At 44.1% G+C, this 18,736-nt stretch overlaps 1 protein-coding gene across 2 annotated transcripts; it reads left to right on the top strand.

Moving 5' to 3' along the window:
* Positions 1 to 349: 349 nt before the first annotated feature.
* LOC311237532 (inactive phospholipid phosphatase 7) lies at positions 350 to 17,225 on the top strand. 2 transcript variants are annotated; one of them, XM_084325463.1, is made up of 3 exons: positions 350 to 1,110; positions 1,318 to 2,067; positions 15,126 to 17,225. In XM_084325463.1, exons 2-3 carry the CDS (start codon positions 1,572 to 1,574, stop codon positions 15,512 to 15,514), a joined length of 885 nt encoding a protein of 294 aa, XP_084181589.1. In that variant the 5' UTR covers positions 350 to 1,110; positions 1,318 to 1,571; the 3' UTR covers positions 15,515 to 17,225. The 2 variants fall into 2 exon arrangements, with proteins under 2 accessions (XP_084181589.1, XP_084181588.1); XM_084325462.1 differs by having other exon boundaries at positions 350 to 2,067.
* The last annotated feature ends 1,511 nt before the right edge of the window (positions 17,226 to 18,736 follow it).

Raw genomic sequence — 18,736 nt, 5'->3', positions numbered from 1 at the left:
TTAATTAATTTACAATGAAAAACTTCAAACGCGTCTTTACAATAATTAATAATGCGAGTTGTCCCATGCTCGTCCTCCGACAAAGCCGACCCCTCGAGTCCCGGAATACGATTTAGCCCAAATTCCAGCACCCCGCGCTGTCATTTCTCTGCGCTCGTCCCATCACGGCCACCACAGCAGGTTCACCCTCCTGGCTGCACTGGTCTGTTTCAGCGGCTTGAGCGAGAGCCTCTTTATAACTAAGTACCTTTGACACGACACTTCCCCTCTACACTGCATGCATGCTGGGAAATGTAGGCCCACTGTGACACGGTGTCCAATCAAATGCATGGAGTAATAATAGTATAGGCTAAGGCTATAAGCTATTGTGTCAGTGTCCCCTAAGTCAAATTGTTGCTAAATAAAAAAAATAAAGGCACAACATGCATTTGTTTTTATTTATTTCATTTCAAAATGTGTCCACCACATGAGTCCGTGACAACAAGTGCGTGTTTGTTCACCCAATTTCTACCCAGACAGATGTTGGATAAATGGTTATGGATATAGATTGGATTAGATTCAACTTTGAGCCTCTATATAATTTCTCTATATAATGCATGTGAATAAAGGGCCACTGGCCTACGGCTATTTGTTCCATTAAACATCAGACAGTATAGCCTACATTATGCTGCTGAACTCAATTGGAATTCTCATTCTCCATGCTGCTGAACTGAAGCCCATAGCGGGTTAGGGTTAGGCCAGCTGTTCTGGAAGACTGTCCGTTTCAGCACCTTGGAGAACTCCCGTCCGGGAGGAGAGCGGAGCGGAGCGGCGCTGCAGAAGCCCTGCTGCTGGAATCGGGATTGTGCGTAAGCTACGTCATATATCTATGATGAGGAAAGGAGATGCCAGCCACACGATCATAAACTCGCCATAACCATCACTGAATCCTGACTGACACGAGTTGATTGGTGATGTTTATTCACTCGTTCCGTTTTATTATAGTGAACTATATCGGTCTTCTACACTGGAATTCCTCACGCCACGTTTCTTGAATTCCAATCGTGCCATTATGGCTGTGGAATGCATCAGATCATGAGGAGCGATGAGCCATTCTCATCCGTCGGCCTGGTAAGCTGCTCTGCTGATATCAACATTTACCTTTCTTGCGCATTGTATTGTGTGCACATTGCTAGTTCTCGAGGTAAAACCAAGTTAGTGTTTCACTGCAAGTCTGCACCACATTATAGCAACAAAGCACCCCATGCGATTGTTAGTCGAATGGTTGTTGTACAATACGACGGTGTGCTGATAATGATGTTTATGTCCACTGTGTAGATCGTGTTTCGCTGGATTGGCCGACGCTGATGCCAGTCAAGTCCCTTCATGCGGGTCGTGGTGTAAACAGCATGGGCAACGCGCATTCCAACCGAGCTAAATATATCTATTAGGGCCGCAAGAGGGGAAGGACAAGGCGAGAGGCTTCTTCGGACATTTCACCACCGTATATAGTTGCCCGATAGCGTGAATTATCTTTTTATTAAAAAGGTGTCAAATAGACTGTTTCACTCAAGTGGGCCGAATCCAACAACATGCCCTCCTCGAGCCAGAGTTCGAGATCCAGGACACGGGAGCGAAACAACGTCCTGAGCCGACCCGAATTTATGTCCCTCAACCAGTCCTTCCGAGGCGGCGGGACCACCTCCGAGAGCCGGGGGGGCAGCGCGGCGAGACGACCGGGCCCGGCGATCAAGCACCAAACAAGCCAACCGAGCGACGAACCTACCGACAGTGCCAGCGGCAGCAAGGAGAAGAAAGAGCCCACCAAAATGCCCGACGAAGACTGTATGCTGCTGAACCCTTCGTTTAAGGGAATAGCAATGAACTCCCTCCTCGCCATTGACAGATGCCTCTCCAAGCGCATGGGGGTCTGCGCTTACACGTCGTCGTCTTGGGGTGGCTGCCGTTCCATGGTCACTCTGCTGGCGCTTACGGGGCACGGCGTCACGTGGATCATTGGCACTATCGTGTGTCTCACAAGGAGTGAGACTCTGGCCGGACAAGAGGTCTTGGTCAACCTGCTGCTTGGTAAATGCTCTTCTCTCACTCTCTTCGTTAGTTTCAGTGCAGTCCAGTTCACTTAAATCACGTAGGCTACAGACCTGTGTGTGTGCATGATGTTTATCTTCATGAATGCTTGTCCAATAATAACCCAAACCAGTATTGCAGGAAGGGTACTTTGATACAATCAGTCTCATGTGACCTCTCCATTTCCTCATTCCAGATAGAACTAGTCAGCTACAGGTAGCAGCAATCAGCTGTGGGTTTATTTAAACAGTCAACACTTGTCAAGGGAGATGGAGCTGATGAATTGAAAATGGGGGACCCTGATGTATCTGCATCCCCTTAACAATTGTGTGTATTGAGCTGTACTGTATTGTACCCATTCTGCAATATGTTAATAAAGTTTTCAATCAATCAATCAAGCTACATGTTATCAACAGGACATCTTTGACATATTTGACATCTATAAAATGTTATTGTGATGGAAACTGACAGCAGGTTGTGTGGCCTGTGAAATCCTACCTCTATGGCTTACTTGTCCCCGACCTGAGCAGGTGTGAGGATTAAATCTACACTTCACGAGTTGCCTTTGGACCGTAGGTGTAAAATAGACTATCCAATAAGCCGTGTGGGTGGGGGGAGGAGGGAGGGGGGATGTCTCACAAAAAGACCCAGTGGAAGATGAGTTGTATGAAGTCCTTTGAAGTCAGAGTCTCAGTGGCCCTCCTGCATGCTAGAACACACTATAGGCTATACATAGAAGTTATTCTAATCCACCTTTAAAGACAAGCTGTTTAGGTTCATCATTCATTCATTCATTCATTCATTCATTCATTCATTCATTCATTCATTCATTCATTCGGATCCATATTAGTTGTCAGTCACCCAAGTGACAACCTTTCTTCCTGGGGTCCACATGTCATGTCAAATAGGATAGATATTTTAAGCATATAGCACTCAGCTGTACTGGTTCTAAGTCGTAATAATGACCTCCATGTGTGGTGTGTTTTCTCACTTTTAATAGACAATAATAGTCTCAACACAGACAGCGAGACAATCCTGTGGACGCTGAACACATGTTTGCTTGGTTATTTTTCCATACATTACCTCTGTGTGAAAAAAAACACAGCAAAAGCACTCCCTATCTCATTTGAGTGTAAAATGTATTTCTCTGTGTGTGTGCGTGCGTGCGTGCGTGCGTGTGCGTGTGTGTGTGTGTGTGTGTATGTGTGTGTGTGTGTGTGTGTGTGTGTGTGTGTGTGTGTGTCAGAGAGTGGGATAGTGTATGTCAGAGAGTGGGGTAGTCTAATACAAGTGAAATCAGTTAGGGTTTTTACTTTTTACCCCTCTGGTTATTCAGCTATATACTCTGTGTTTATGTGCGTGTGTGTGTGTGTGTGTGTGTGTGTGTGTGTGTGTGTGTGTGTGTGTGTGTGTGTGTGTGTGTGCGTTCATGCGTGTATGTTTGCGTGTGTGTGCAGGGTCGTAGCTGTAGATTCTGGGCCCCATGAAAGAATGTATTAGTGGGCCCCCAATAAATGCGAGCGCGCGTCAGCGAGCCAGAGCAATTTTTTTTTGCCATTTATTTATTGATGAAAACGCATAATATGGTTTTTACCTATACATTCGGATCAGCAGTTCAGCACCTGCACTGTTGGTGGGTGAGCCTAGTAAAGGATCTTCAATGAATGGACCAATGCAATAGTCTACCAAAGAACATTGAGTCGCACTAGGCTGGGAACAACCCTGGGTCAAGTGATAGTAAACTGGACTGGACGAACAACATCGAGGCCCTACAGGAAGGGACAGAGCAGACTGTTCTTCCTGAGAAGGCTCAGGTCTTTTAATGTCTGCAGCAAACTGCTGCAGATGTTCTACCAGTCTGTGGTTGCTGGTGCCCTCTTCTTCGCTGTGGTATGCTGGGGGGGCAACACCAACACACACAAAATAAACAAACTGGTCAAAAAAGCAAGCTCTGTGGTGGGAGCGGACCTGGACAGTCTGAATCACATTTTTTTTTCTTTTTTTTTCTACCTTTAACAGATCTTTTTCAAGTTCCAAGTTTTAATACTCTTATCAACATGCGAGTCAACAAATGCTTGCTTTATGCAGCCATTTAACACAAAAGGATGACCCTCATGCATTGCAAATTTGCATCAAATTCAAAACAGAGTGATGCACAAAATAACTTAAAAGAAAATAATAATTTAAAACAATGAATAAAGTGTGAAATAATAGGGGAAAGAAAACGTTAGGAACTTGTTACATTCACCCACACAAATGCTGAGTAATCACCCCCCCCTCTCTCTCTCACACACACTCTCCCAGCTCTCTTTCTCTCTTGCCCCTTCCTCATCTCTCTCACCCCCCCTCTCTCTATATATCTCACACACACACACACACACACACACACACACACACACACACACACACACACACACACACACACACACACACACACACACACACACACACACACTTCAGAAACAAACATAGTATCAATGAGAGCAACCTGAGAAGGGGAAAAAAATTGGGGCCCCCCCCCCCCAGTGCTGGGCCCTTGGGATCATCCTAAACTACCCTCCCCCCAGCTACGCCCCTGTGTGTGTGTGTGTGTGTGTGTGTGTGTGTGTGTGTGTGTGTGTGTGTGTGTGTGTGTGTGTGTGTGTGTGTGTGTGTGTGTGTGTGTGTGTGTGTGTGTGCATGTTTATTTGTGTATGAGTGCACCGTGCACAGCCTGGCTCAGGGCTCATTCACATCTAATCAGACGATGCAGCACCTCGCCACAGGGTGGTGCATTGGTGTGGATGGGCCATTTGCATCATCATCATCATCATCATCTTTAACCCCCCCCCCCCCACACCCCTCATCTTACGCTGGCCACCGCAGCGCGGGAGGGTTTGCTTTACGGTAAAAGTTGACTCAAGTTCAACTTTCTCACAGAAATGCGGAGCCCAACAACTGCTGGAGCCCAACACAACTACCCCCATTCAAAAGAAGCAACTACCCCCATTCAAAAGAAGGGACAACTTTTCTGTTTTTCCCCACATTGTCTGATTAGTGTGAATGAGCCCTCAATCTCATAGGTGACCAAAAAGCAGTCCAAATCTCTGGCAACAGCTGCCGTATGTTGGTCTCTCATTAGAGGGCTGTATATCTCTGGGATTTGGGACAGTCTTAGGGCTGTTGTGTGTGTGGGGCATTGTTCAGGTGTTCCATTATTTCCTGGTCCTGGATCATTCCGGTCAAAATATTAATATTATTTCTATGAGAAAAACTAAAGAACGTCCTGATTATTGGCATTGGCAAGGCAACTATATAAACAAGGGAAGGGTCATCATTATATTACTGTTTAGCATGTGAACATGCATTGGTGCCAAACTTGAAAGCTCTCATCTATCAGGTTTTTAATATGGGTGATGGAGGCACTGCTATTTTGTTGTGTTGTTATTTAGCTAATGCTTCATGTGTTTCATGTGTTTTCAAGGTACATTACGTTTGATGACGTTTGTCTATGTTAATTCAATAATTTAATTTGCATGCAAGCTACACTAATGCTAGCTGTGATAATACTAACTAGCCTACTTTGGGCCCATTAGCTAACGTCATGTAATAGAATATTTTAGCTGCAGTTTTTGATATGGTGATCAGGCGGTAGGTAGGTTAACAGAGATTGCTTCATTCATAATTACGATGCATTACGCTATTCTTTGATCAAGTTCGTTGTTAAAAGTTCTGATAGCCATGAAATGTATGCCTTTGTTGTTTTATAGCTAAGGGTTAGTTTATAGCCTTCCAATGTGCAACTAATAATAAGATATTTGTAAACACTCCATTTGAATATGTGATATTCCCATAACATTAGCTAGCCCTGTCAATCATTGTGAGGCAGCCTCCTAAAACTGCTGCAGTTATGACAGAAAGTCTGGATCAAAATAAAAGGAATAGAAGGAATAAAGAAAACAGATAATTTTTCACAATATTTATTTACTCAATATTTTCAATTATTTCACAAAGGTTGGGGTGTAATAGTAATAATAAAAAAAACTCTATTTGTATCGCACATTTCATACAAGAATTGCAGTCCAAATAGTGCGGTGGCTTAGCACCAGATTTGAGAAGGATGTGGACGCGCCGGACAAAAGCACCAAAATGTTCCCACGTGTTCCTCATCATCATAGCTTTCATTTTGGGGTAGGGGCCACGTCATCATGATGGATTTCAAGATGGCCGCCATGTAAAATCAAGGTTCTGCCCATTAATAAATATCTTGGTCCATAGCATGCTCAATATTTGAGCGAACACAAAGGTATTGATATCCCTGTAAACTAGAGGAGCTAAGCTTTCCATTGGTATCATTGTCATTAAGCCCAACTGTTGGGAAGGGTGTTTTAACAGGCAATGATTCAAAAGTATGTTAAATTTTTGCCTAGAAAAAACTGCCATGCTCATCTTCCAAAAGGTCCCTTGGCCGTTCACATGAATATATCAGAGTGAACATTGGTTTTATAGGTACCCACAAGCCTCTTCCTTCCAGACATACCCACTTTGTCCAACTTGCATGTTATTTGGGGCAATAATCAAGCAGGTTTGTGCATGTGGTACAAATGTGTCGAACATTCTAACAACTGCCAAAAATGTGAATGTTGGGTTAGGGTTTGTTGTTAGAATGTTGAACATAGGGCGGTTAGGTGGCATAGCGGAGATTGCGTTCGTCACCAACCTTGGTTCGCCTGTTCGAATCCAGCTCACAGCTCCGGGGTTGTCACCAGCTTGGCTGGCCGTTCACACTAATACAATTGGCAGTATTAGAGGGTGGGAGAAGCTGGCGGGGTGGGTCCGGGTCGTTGTAAACAGCGACTCCTACAGTTCGGTCGGGGCGCCTGCTAAGCGCGGATGGGACCTGAGTGGGATAGTGTGATCCTTCCACACGCTACGCCCTCTCGGAGAATATCCGCGCTGCCAGGTGAAAAGAAGCGGTTGATTGGCTGGACGTGTGTCGGAGGAAGCACATGATAGCCTCCACTCTCCCAGATGATCTGACTGTGGGGGGTAAGTGCGCAGCGACCAGGAAGGGGATTGGGAATTGGCATAACGACTAACATTGGGATGGGAGAAAATCAGAGGAAAATGGAGGGGGGAAAAGATCACAAAAAAAAAAATGTTGAACATACAAGATCAATTTTGGTGTCAAACTATACATTTTCTGGGTCAATAAATGTGTTAATGCTATGAAGAATGTCACCAGATGAATATTTGTACCATTCTAACAACATATTTACATCATATTTTACTTGTTTAACAGTCAGACATGCATGAATCGAATAGACATTTTATTAGGATCACTCATTACATTTATTATTATTATCATAACTCTTTAGCCCGTATAGGTGTATTTAACTTATGGAGATATTTTCGCTCGTCTTGTGCAGTGGTCTCGTGCCCGCGAAAATATCAGAATGTTTCATAAAAATTCCCGCGGTATACTGGCCAGCTCTCAGTGTGCGTCTCGTGACAGCTGTTGTGGCTTAGCGCAGCCAGAGGACAGCGCGATAAGGGACATGTTTAAAAAGGCAAAACATAATATAACAGGTAAGTCAAGTGTCGTTACTTTAGTTATCAAAGGTGGAATCTCTGGACATAAGCAATAGGGATGGGTACCGTTCCGATACGGTACCGGTACCTGTGAATTGATACCGGTACCCAACGGTACCCTTTTTCGGTAATTTAGTCTCTAAAAATGTAATCTACCTACCCCAGTTGAAAAAAATATATCCAAACTTCAAATAACTACACTTTCGACCGTTTTCGGTTTGCCATTGCCCCGACTGCTTTGTTGTTGAATCAAGTCAAATCCTAGGTAAGCGTATTGTAGAGGAGCCAAAGCTATATATTTAGGTTATTGTATTATATGAATGTTTATATGTTTATTTTTATAACCTTACATTGAAACGGCATTGGGAATATTGATTGGATTTAGATAAAGTCATTGAACCGTATTATTTGTCATAATAGAACCTTCTAGAACATTCGTGATGTCACAGTAAAAAATTCTAGAACATTTGTGATGTCACAGTATGATGTCATAATGGGACATTCTAGAGCAGGGGTCAGGAACCTTTTTGACTGGGAGAGCCATAAAAGCCAAATATTTCTAAATATATTTCATTGAGAGCCATATAGTATTTTTAACGTATAATAAATTAAATATGTCTTACTTTTAATGCGACTTCTGGTGCTGCATGGTTTTGCTGATGGCCTTGTAATCTGGTTCATACCTGGTGAGGTTGAGCTTCATGCAGGCGTTGAGGCTTCCATCAGTTAAACGTGAGCGTAGGTTGGTCTTAATGTTCCTCATATGCGAGAATGACTGCCCACATGCATATGTAGAGCCAAACATGGTCAATACGGCAATACTCACGCTGCATTGTGTGGTATGTCACAGGAAGCTCGTTCCAAGTTTTAAGAATCAGCTGGTCTTCAGGTTGAAGATTTTTCATTTCTGTCCACTTGTGTTCCCTCGCCAGCTCTGGGGAAGCCCCCCTCCAATTGTGCGTTCGGCTGAACGTGTCACTCTTTGTAGTCTGCTACGGTCTTGTGCAGTGCTATTCCCAAACCAGGAGGTGATGTTGCCAGTCAGGATGCTCTCTATTGTACATGAGTAGAAGTTCCTAAGGATCTTCTGACTGACTTGGAACTTCCTTAGGCGCCTGAGGAAGTAGAGGCGTTGTCGTGCCTTCTTCACAACACTGTCAATGTGTGTGGTCCATGTCAAATCCTCAGATATGTGGGCTCCGAGGTACTTGAAACTGTTCACTCTCTCAACCGGTGCCCCGTCGATGCTGAGGGGGCTGTAGTCCTTGACCCCCGACCTCCTGAAGTCCACAATCATCTTGCATGCTCAGCATGCATATCATTGTCAAACGGTGCAGGTCTCGAGTCGTGCCACTGTCGGTCGCTTGGTTGACAGTGGCACGCACGAGACCACTGCACAAAACCTGCAAAAATATCAGAATGTTTCATAAAAATTCCCGCAGTGGCCATACTCTCAGTGCACGTCTCATGACAGCTGTCGGTGGCTATACCGGTCATCAACACCGTAATGACCAAACGACCAGGATATTCTTCATAGCATTAACACATTTATTGACCCAGACAATTTGTAGTTTGACATAGGGGTGGACGGTATAAACGGTATACGGTATAAACGGTATGAATTTGCGCTACGTTATGGATTTTGACTATACCTTGTAACCGGTAGAGCAGCTCTAAAATAGCAATGACGTCATGTAACCACAGCCAGGGCGCAACTATTTCACTCGTATTTGCCCCTAAAAATAGATAGAATTAGTCATAATAGATGTGCGGACTGGAAAAAGTTATTTAGGAGCACAGAGGCTTCACGCAGTGGGTCTGTCAACGCGCAATTGTCATTTCATAATACACAGAAGCAAACTAGCTCTTCCACCCTGCGTTTGAAGGCTGTGTGACAACTTCTCTCGCAAGTCGCGCAGTTATGTGTAATGTAAACTCTGCGACGAGTCCAATGGTCTAACATGCTTTGCATCCTCGCCATTCTGGAATGCCCACGTCGCGCTAAACCTTATGTAATGTTAACTGTCGATGTACTAGCCTCAGCAAGCTAACGTTAGCTGGCTCCACTAGCAGCCTGTTGATGTACTAGCCTCAGCAAGCTAACGTTAGCTGGCTCCACTAGCAGCCGGTCGATGTACTAGCCTCAGCAAGCTAACGTTAGCTCCACTCTAGCAGCCTCCTCCCTCCCTCTCTCTCTCTCTGCTAACAATCCTGATTCGATTCTTGAACCTATTTAATTAAAAAGGAAGATATTGATGGACATTAGCTATAGTATAGCTCAGCAGCTGTAACCGAATAACAGTGTTTTACCCCTTCAGAAGCATTTATATAGACATTTTAAGATAAGTTAATATACCGTGATATATACCGTTACCGTCTATGCTTCAAATTATACTGTGATATGAATTTTAGACCATACCGTCCAGCCCTAGTTTGACACCAAAATTGATCTTCTATGTTCAACATTCTAACAACAAACCCTAACCCAATGTTCGACACATTTGTACCACATGCACAAACCTGCTTGATTATTGCCCCAAATAGCATGCAAGTTGGACAAAGTGGGTATGTCTGGAAAGAAGAGGCTTGTGGGTACCTATAAAACCAATGTTCACTCTGATATATTCAATAACAGCCAAGGGACCTTTTGGAAGATGAGCATGGCAGTTTTTTCTAGGTCGAAGATTTTACATAATTTTGAATCATTGCCTATTAAAACCCCCTTCCCAACAGTTGGGCTTAATGAAAATGGTACCAATGGAAAGCTTAGCTTCTCTAGTTTACAGGGATACCAATACGCAAATATTGAGCGTGCTATGGACCAAGATATTTATTAATGGACAGAACCTTGATTTTACATGTCGGCCATCTTGAAATCCATCATGATGACGTGGCCCCTACCCCAAAATGAAAACTATGGTGATGGGGAACACGTGGAAAAAATGTTGTGCTTTTGTCCGGCGCGTCCACATTTTTTTGCTAAGCCACCGCACTAAAAGGGCTTCACAGCAGTGATGTAGACACAAAATAGACATAGGCATAAAACGAGCATAACATTGGCATAATTATAGACAGGCATAAAATGAGCAGAGAATTGACAAGAACCTCTCGAAAATGTTTAATAATTGTAAGAATTAGAAGATCAACCTCTAAGAAGAACTGAATGATACATCTTCGTCTGGTTGTTATAAAGCCTGACAAAGCCTGAACAGGAAAAAAAACAGAGGGTAATTGACAAACAAGACACACCTGGGATAATTATATACAGCCGAGAGGGGGACACAGACTACAAAAGACTACAGGAACTAAAATAACCACAACAACAGCACCAGACAGGGAACACAAGAATACAAAGTCTGAGACTACATAAAAACATAATACATAAACCAAGACAAAAACATAATACATGGAACAGCTAAACAAAACGAACAGGGGAACATGAACAGAAGGGAGAGAGAGAGAGAGAGAGAGAGAGAGAGAACAGACAGAATGAGTGGGGGAATCAATGTCCATGGTAGAGGTGGGTGGGCGGGGGGGGCAGAGTGAGAGGAAGTCCAAGGCCTGGCAGAAAAGGCAGTCCATTGCCCTGTAAAGTAGGCCTGTATAGATACTTTGGAGACCAACAGCAAATAAACGAATGCACACATTTGGTATTGTCTTAAAAGAACACGCCAATATTTTGGGAAATTAGCGTATCATCTTCTCCAGAGAGAGACAAGAAGAAAGATACCAGTTTCCTCTCTGTGCGTTCAGTAGAATGCTCTCTCGCTGCACGTTAGCCTAGCTTAGCACAATGAATGGAAGTGGACAGTGACGGGTAGCCTAGGCATTGTCCAACTAACACCTCTCCTGAAGGCTACCTGTCACTGTCCGCTTTCATTCATTCATTCATCAACGTTTTTGTCCCGATCCTTGTCATGGAAATAAAAGTCACGTTGCTTGTTATTAGTGTCAAGTCAACAGTAGCAATGTGCAGCATCGAACTTGGTTGTGTGTTACATCATTTTAAATCTACTTGCACTGGAAATGCACATTATCCACATGTGCTGTGATTGTTTTGGTTGTTGTAGAGTCAGTGAAAGTCGCCCCATTTTTGGGAGTAAAGTATAAATCCACTTCCTGAAAGTAACCATGCTAAGCTTACTCAATAAAACCCAGAAGACAGTAGACATCTGGCTATTTTAAGATTACTGAAGTGATACCCAAACAAAAATACCTACTCTATCAAAAAGTTAAGACTTCTGAACCTCTATACGAAAAAAGACAGTAATGCAGTACTTTACATACTGAAAAGCCTGTACTGTGGGGGTTTACATACTGAACCTCCATACTGAAAAGAACATACTGATTCAAGTTATTCGTCACATACATATACACAAGACATATAGTGAAATGAAGGTGGTCATGCCCGCTTTGATTGTGCAAAAAATACAAATAATAACCCTCTGAAAACCCAACCACACACACAAACTGATTTAGCTGAGTTTGCTAAATGGACGTTTGGTTAGTTTCATAATACCGTGGATCATCAAAACTCCAATTCTGTATAACTTGTGTAATTTCCAGAAATTACTTCTCTAAAATACTTGTACTATATTGTCCCTTGTGAGTGGATATTGCTGTATCTACAGCCTGGTGCTTTGAGCCAGTGATGTGTCATGGTTTGGCTGCCCTTCTGCCTTACCTTGAGTATTGCTGAGGTGGGCACTGCCAGGGGGCACTGCCAGGACCTACTGTAGCAGCAGGCAGGCACCACTGGCCCCCGGCAGCCAATGAAAACACCTCTCCCTAAAACCCATGACCCCAGCAGTGACCACTCACGTCCCAATTATATGTCTTTTTCCCCGCCAAATGAGAGACATTCATTGTCAAGTGTCTATTAGCAGGCTATTACCTAGGCTTTACACTCCAGTGGTCATGGGATGTGTTAAAGGCTACCTTATTTAAAGTTACTCTGTGACTATGTACACACACAAATGATGTTCAATAAGACAATAAGAGTGCCTTTTAGACTCACCCATTAAAGGATGTGCTTTGGTGAAAAATGTCGTCCCTTTACCAATAATCTAGCATAAATGGTATCTACAAAATCGTCAATATGTATTGGTTCCGATGATATCTTGGTTCTAGCTGTGAGCCCGCAGTGACCTCTGAGAACCAGTGACAGCATGCTAGTTTATCAACATGTCATTTCCCTCCAAAGCACGTAAGGTAATGTAATGTAATGAGTCTAAATGGCACTCCTCTTTTCCTTTTTAGCTTATTCCACAATATCTGTATATATATGGTTGAGTGCACATGGTCCTCATTGCAAATTATTAAATATTACACTTTGCACCTTTAATAGCTTTCTCCATTATATATTGCACAAAAAACAGTACCCTAAAAGTACTGTAAGCCTAGTGCAGAGTGGGATATAAGATAATTACTGTGCTGTAAAGGCTGTGTAGACTTCTGTGTTAGAACCATTAAAGAGACTTCCAGACCTGGTAATGTGGCCTACGGAGGGATTCTTACTGTGTGTATACTATCATCTTATATATTCTGTTCACACACTGAGAAAGAAGGGGGCTGCTTGTCATTACTTTTATCACTGTCGCACCCGCTCCCGCTTTGCGTACAGATTTGCAAATCACATGGATGCAATAGAGGACAGAGAAGCTAATTGGCCCAGAGTTAAGAGAGTTCAGTTGGGTACAGATGTTTTTTTTGGTTGAGGTTCAGTGCCCTGCCATTAATTAATCACATTTTGTTGTTGTTGTGTTTGGTTGCACTTCAAATGGGAATGTTTTATTCAACGCTTATAACCTGCTGCTTATAATAAGGCCAGTACCTTATATATAATGCTGAGCCTATGTCACAGGCTTTTCACCCACTTCTGTCCCTTCTCATCCCAGAGATGATTTAGATTCAGATTTGATCTCATCAGCATAAAGGAGTGAAACCCTTGTGCCTCAACTCCTCAGCCTTGTAGCAGCGACATCAATGAAATAAATAGATGGCCAAACCATACAAATTGTGTAAAAAGAACACAACAATAGCAGGAGAAACAACCATAAATAGCTGTAATTTACAGTACAATACAATAATCACTGTGTGGATGTAGTGTGTGCAGAAAACGATAAAGTAGCACAGAGTTATAATATAATAGTCACAGTACAAGTGTGTGTAAAGTGACAGCAGAAACATGATAGAATAGCGCTGAATCGCAATACAAACACAGTATTGTGACTCAGTACAGTGAGTTAATAGTCAGCAGACAGACAGCTTTACTGCCTGGGGAGGGGGACTGTCCCTGAGCCTGCTGGTCCAACATTGAGACCGTTTGCCAGACGGCATCACCAGACGCTGTTGGGGTGTCTGCGGTCTTTGATAATCCTGCAGGCTTTGTTGACACACCATCAATTGTACATGTCCTGGATGGAGTCCATTGATGCTTTGGGCTGTCCGTATGACACTCTGTAGCGCTTTGCGGTGTTGAGGCAGTGATGCATCCAGTCGGGATGCTCTTGGTTGTGCCTCTGTAGAAGGCACGTAGGATCTGGGGCCCCAATGCAAATGTCTTCAGCCACCTGAGGTGAAAGAGGCCATGCTGTGCCTTCTTCACCACCCAGCCGGTGTGCACGTCACAGGTGAGGTCCATGGTGACTTGAACACAGAGGAACCTGAGGCTAATAACTCTCTCCACATCATACCCGGCCTCTTCCCCCCCGACTCCTGTAATCCACAACCAGCTCCTTGGTCTTGCCAACATTGAGAGAGAGGTTATTCACCCGGCACCACTGGGCCAAGTTGTTGGCCTCACTCCTGCAGGCCCTTTTGTTGTTGTTGATTAGGACTGTTGTTTCATCTGTGAACTTAATCACCATGTTGGAGCTGTGCGTGGCTACACAGTCGTGGGTGTACAGGGAGTAGAGGAGGGGGCGCAGGACACATCCCTGGGGGGGGGGGGGGGGGGCTCCTGTGTTGAGGGTCAGAGGGACAGAGGTGTTGGGGCCCATCCTCACCACCTGGCATTCAAGTCCAGGATCCAGCTGCATAGGTTGGGGTTGAGATCCTAGGCTCCTGAGCTGGAGGGGACTCTGCTATAGTCCATGAACAGCATCCTCACATAGGAATTCTTCACCCTTCAGGTGGTTGAGAGCACTGTGTGGAGTGTTGTGGCTATTGTGTCGTTGTCCGTTTTGTCAGGAGGCAAGTTGACAAGGGGCTTTTTCAGTACGCTGCCGATTTGACATTCGCTCACTCTGGGAGTGAGGGCAACAGGGCGCCAGTCATTCCTAATATTACAAACATGACTACTGTATATGAGAATGACAAAGCCCTTTCAAATCCTTTTATCTTCGTTAACCCCCTTCGTTAACCCCCTCTCTCTCTCTCTCTCTCTCTCTCTCTCTCTCTCTCTCTCTCTCTCTCTCTCTCTCTCTCTCTCTCCCCCTCTCTCTCTCTCTCTCTCTCTCTCTCTCCCCCCCCCCCCCCACCGACAGCCCTCTTCCTTGACATCCTGACCGTGGCGGGGATCCAGAAGCTGGTGAAGCGCAAAGGCCCCTGGGAGATGATGCCGGGCGTCCTGGACTACATGGCCATGGACGTGTACTCCTTCCCCGGCGCGCACGCCAGCCGGGCGGCCATGGTGTCCAAGTTCCTGCTGTCCCACCTGGTGCTGGCCGTGCCGCTGCGCATCCTGCTGGTGCTCTGGGCCCTGCTGGTGGGCATGTCCCGGGTGCTGCTGGGCAAGCACCACCTGACCGACATGGTGTGCGGCTTCGCCCTGGGCTTCCTGCACTTCAGCCTGGTGGAGACGGTGTGGCTGTCCTCCGCCGCCTGTCAGACTATCATATCCATCGGCACCTTCAGCTGGAGTCCCTTCAATTGAGGCCACGATGAGCCTCGGGCCGCGAAGCCCCTACGAAGCTCTATGACCTAAGCTATGTAAAAGGTCTTACCAATGTCTTGTGGAGGTTTGTACTGAGTTAAGGGGTCAGGTTTTCTTTTTTTTCTTACTGCTTAACTGTGAATCAACGATGCATTGAACCCTACCTGTAATCCTTAAGTCTCGGGCTATAATGCTTCACAAGGCCTTCATAAGGCTGGAGAATTCTCGTGTTTCTGATGAAAAAAACATTCACGCGAGGACAGGGCTAGCTGACGGACGGAGGTAAATGTGAGTGTGACTGCGATAGGCGAGAAGTCAATAGAGACTAAATCTGTGATTAGGATCTCGCTATTTTTGGTATCGCTGTACCGCCCTTTTCCCGTTGGGCCTCGACCCCATGACCCCAGGCCCCTCGCTCTGTGCCTCTTCCCATCTCATGACTTCTTACCTTTCGTCTTTAGCCTCTTCCTCTTTTCTGCAAACAGATTTGGTCTTTTTTGTTCTTTTTCTTTTTTTTTGTCGATACAGTCACTCAGTAGTCTGAGCTTGTCTGTCTGGAGGGCAAATGTATCACTAAGAATATATCAAGTAAACCACTCTCAGATGTTCTGCATTGGTGTGTTTGTGTATTTCTGACTGAAACTATTTACTAAACTCTATCCTTTTTTTCCCCCTTCTTTTTTTCTCAAAGTATGAATTAATATGTTAAAACTAAGAACATGTTTTTTACATGAGTGCATTTGGCTATTTTATGGAAAGAAAAAATATGATATTTGTTCTTTATAATCAGGGATTTTTGCTACAGGGTTAAAAAGACTTTCTTTCAAGATGCCCTCGTGATTTAAAGCCTTCACTGTCATGATTTAAAGACTTCACTGTCATGATTTAAAGACTTCACTGTCATGATTTAAATACTTCACTGTCATGATTTAAAGCCTTCACTGTCATGATTTAAAGCCTTCACTGTCATGATTTAAAGACTTCACTGTCATGATTTAAAGACTTCACTGTCATGATTTAAAGCCTTCACTGTCATGATTTAAAGCCTTCACTGTCATGGCAACCATTTCTCCACCGCTGCCTTTTCTGCTGCAATGTAAGCATTAGCCACACACATAAACATGGTCTGTTTGTTAATGGTGCTGATGTCTCACTAAGCGACTGAACTCACTTAGTGTGTGTGTGTGTGTGTGTGTGTGTGTGTGTGTGTGTGTGTGTGTGTGTCTGTGTTTGCATGCAAGTATAAATGCGTGTGTGTGTTTGAGTGCACATGTGTGTGCGTGTCTGCATGCACAAGTGTGTATGTGAGTATGTGCGTGTGTGTGTGTACATACATTTTAATATACATTTTGATCAAGCTGTATTCCTAGGCTGTCACTCATTCATTCGCCATTTTTCAATTCAAAATCATTGGAAGACCTTGGAACCAAACCCACTCCAAGAGGTTTTGTATTGGCAAAACTATTTTAATGGGTTGGGCCTGTGTGTGTATATAAGATTTTGTGCACATCTGCATGTTTTGGTTTGGTTTTTTTGCTTTGTTTTGTACAAGAATGCGTAAATTGTATTTCCATGCAGTGTTTTCTTTTCCATCTCATTTGAAAAAATGAAGATGGAGAGGCTTTGTACAATGTGGACCTTGAGACAGTGGAATGCCTCGTTTAGTATATTTCCTATGTTGTTTGTGCATGCATAAAGATGCCATTTACCATCACAAGTTTCACAGTTATCTTCCTGTTTTATGGTGAATTGTGTGTGTGTGTGTGTGTGTGTGCGTGCGTGCGTGCGTGTGTGTGTGTGTGCATGTGTGTGTGTGTGCCTGTGTGTGTGTGCGTGTGTTTTAAGGGTTCAAACCCACCAACAGGGTGTCACATGGTTAGAATATTACATGCCAATCTCTTGTTTATTACTGCACCATAGTGTGTGGATGTTTTAAAGCTGACAATATTATTTGTACGATTTTCAATCCTTTGAAATGAGGACCGTGTTAGAATGTGAAATAAGCTAAAGGAAAACGAGGAGCATTTATGCTTTAGAGCGTGATTCCATCCTTCTGCCGATAAGATAGCATAACATGTCTGGTACCTCTGAATTCCCCGCGGTGTCTAGCAGTTTCCAATAATGCCTCCATCTTTGAGCCTGCTGCGACCTCCCAGAGACTGTGATGACACTACACCGCTGTTTCTTTGTGATTGTTTGACGGGCCGGCGAAGGAATAAAACCGCCACGTTAAAACAATAACAAGGAAACAGCAATACGGCCGACACCACTGTTCTTTGGAGGTTATGGGGGCTTCATTTTAAAGCTAGAACAAAGATAGAGGTATCATTGGAAACGAAACATTCTGCAGACCATAGGTACCATTTTACGCGATAGCTTATCGGCAAAAGGACGAAGAATTGAACATTTTAGTCTAAATGATTATCTTTTTTTGGTTGAATGTACATGGTCCACAAGCCAAATTGTTGAATATCTTACAAATAGCATCTTTAACTCATTCAGCGCCAGTCACGAGAAAAGTCGGGTTAACTCGCCAACTGTTCAGCGGCAATCACGAGAAAACTTATTAGCTATATCCATAAATTCTTCATCCATCCAGCCTGATGTTATCATTGGGAATGGGTCTGAGCTAGCAAAAGGGCAAATACCGCCGCCTACGCCTTCCAGCCGGTATTGCACTCTATTAGAAATGGTGTCGTTTCTTTTCTGGGCTGATCTGAGCCGTGCGGGCGGGGTTTAAATACTCCGGCAGGACTAGCATTTACAACATTACATCTGCGATGCTGCCCCCACCCCCCCCCCCCTTCATATGCAATGCCGGGCAATGTGGGATGGACCTCCACGAGCAGTATTTGGAATGGCGATCAGATAATTGGATTATTTCTTTTGCATTACATCAGAGACCAGGTAAGGTCTCTCTATATAAAATCTTGCGTTGAGCTGATATTTCTTTCTACCTCGATCGAAGCTGTCTGTGTGTGTGGCTGTTTACCGTTGGGTGCAGGAGGGGAGGGGGGAGCGCCGCACTACGAGGGCCATTTCATGTATGCACGAGGAAGGATAATAATGATAATCTAGCGTTGATATCAGGAAGATTTGATAATCAGGCGAAAAATGACAATGTGTTTAGTGTATTCCACTAAAACGCTATTATCGCGTCTTTTCCTGGGATTACTAAGAATCTCCAAAACTATACTCATATTCAAAACGGTATGAAACGAA

The sequence above is a fragment of the Notolepis coatsorum genome, assembly GCF_963971535.1.
Source record: "Notolepis coatsorum genome assembly, chromosome: 11".
NCBI classification, from domain to species: Eukaryota; Metazoa; Chordata; class Actinopteri; order Aulopiformes; family Paralepididae; genus Notolepis; species Notolepis coatsorum.
The sequence above is the reverse complement of the archived record's forward strand: the minus strand, read 5'-3'. Positions and strand labels throughout refer to the sequence as shown.

Excerpts from the sequence above, each read along its gene's own strand:
- LOC311237532 (XM_084325463.1), top strand. The coding sequence starts at position 1,572 with ATGCCCTCCTCGAGCCAGAGTTCGAGATCCAGGACACGGGAGCGAAAC. Across the intron at positions 2,068-15,125 it reads CTTGGTCAACCTGCTGCTTG|CCCTCTTCCTTGACATCCTG; the intron begins GTAAATGCTCTT and ends CCCCACCGACAG.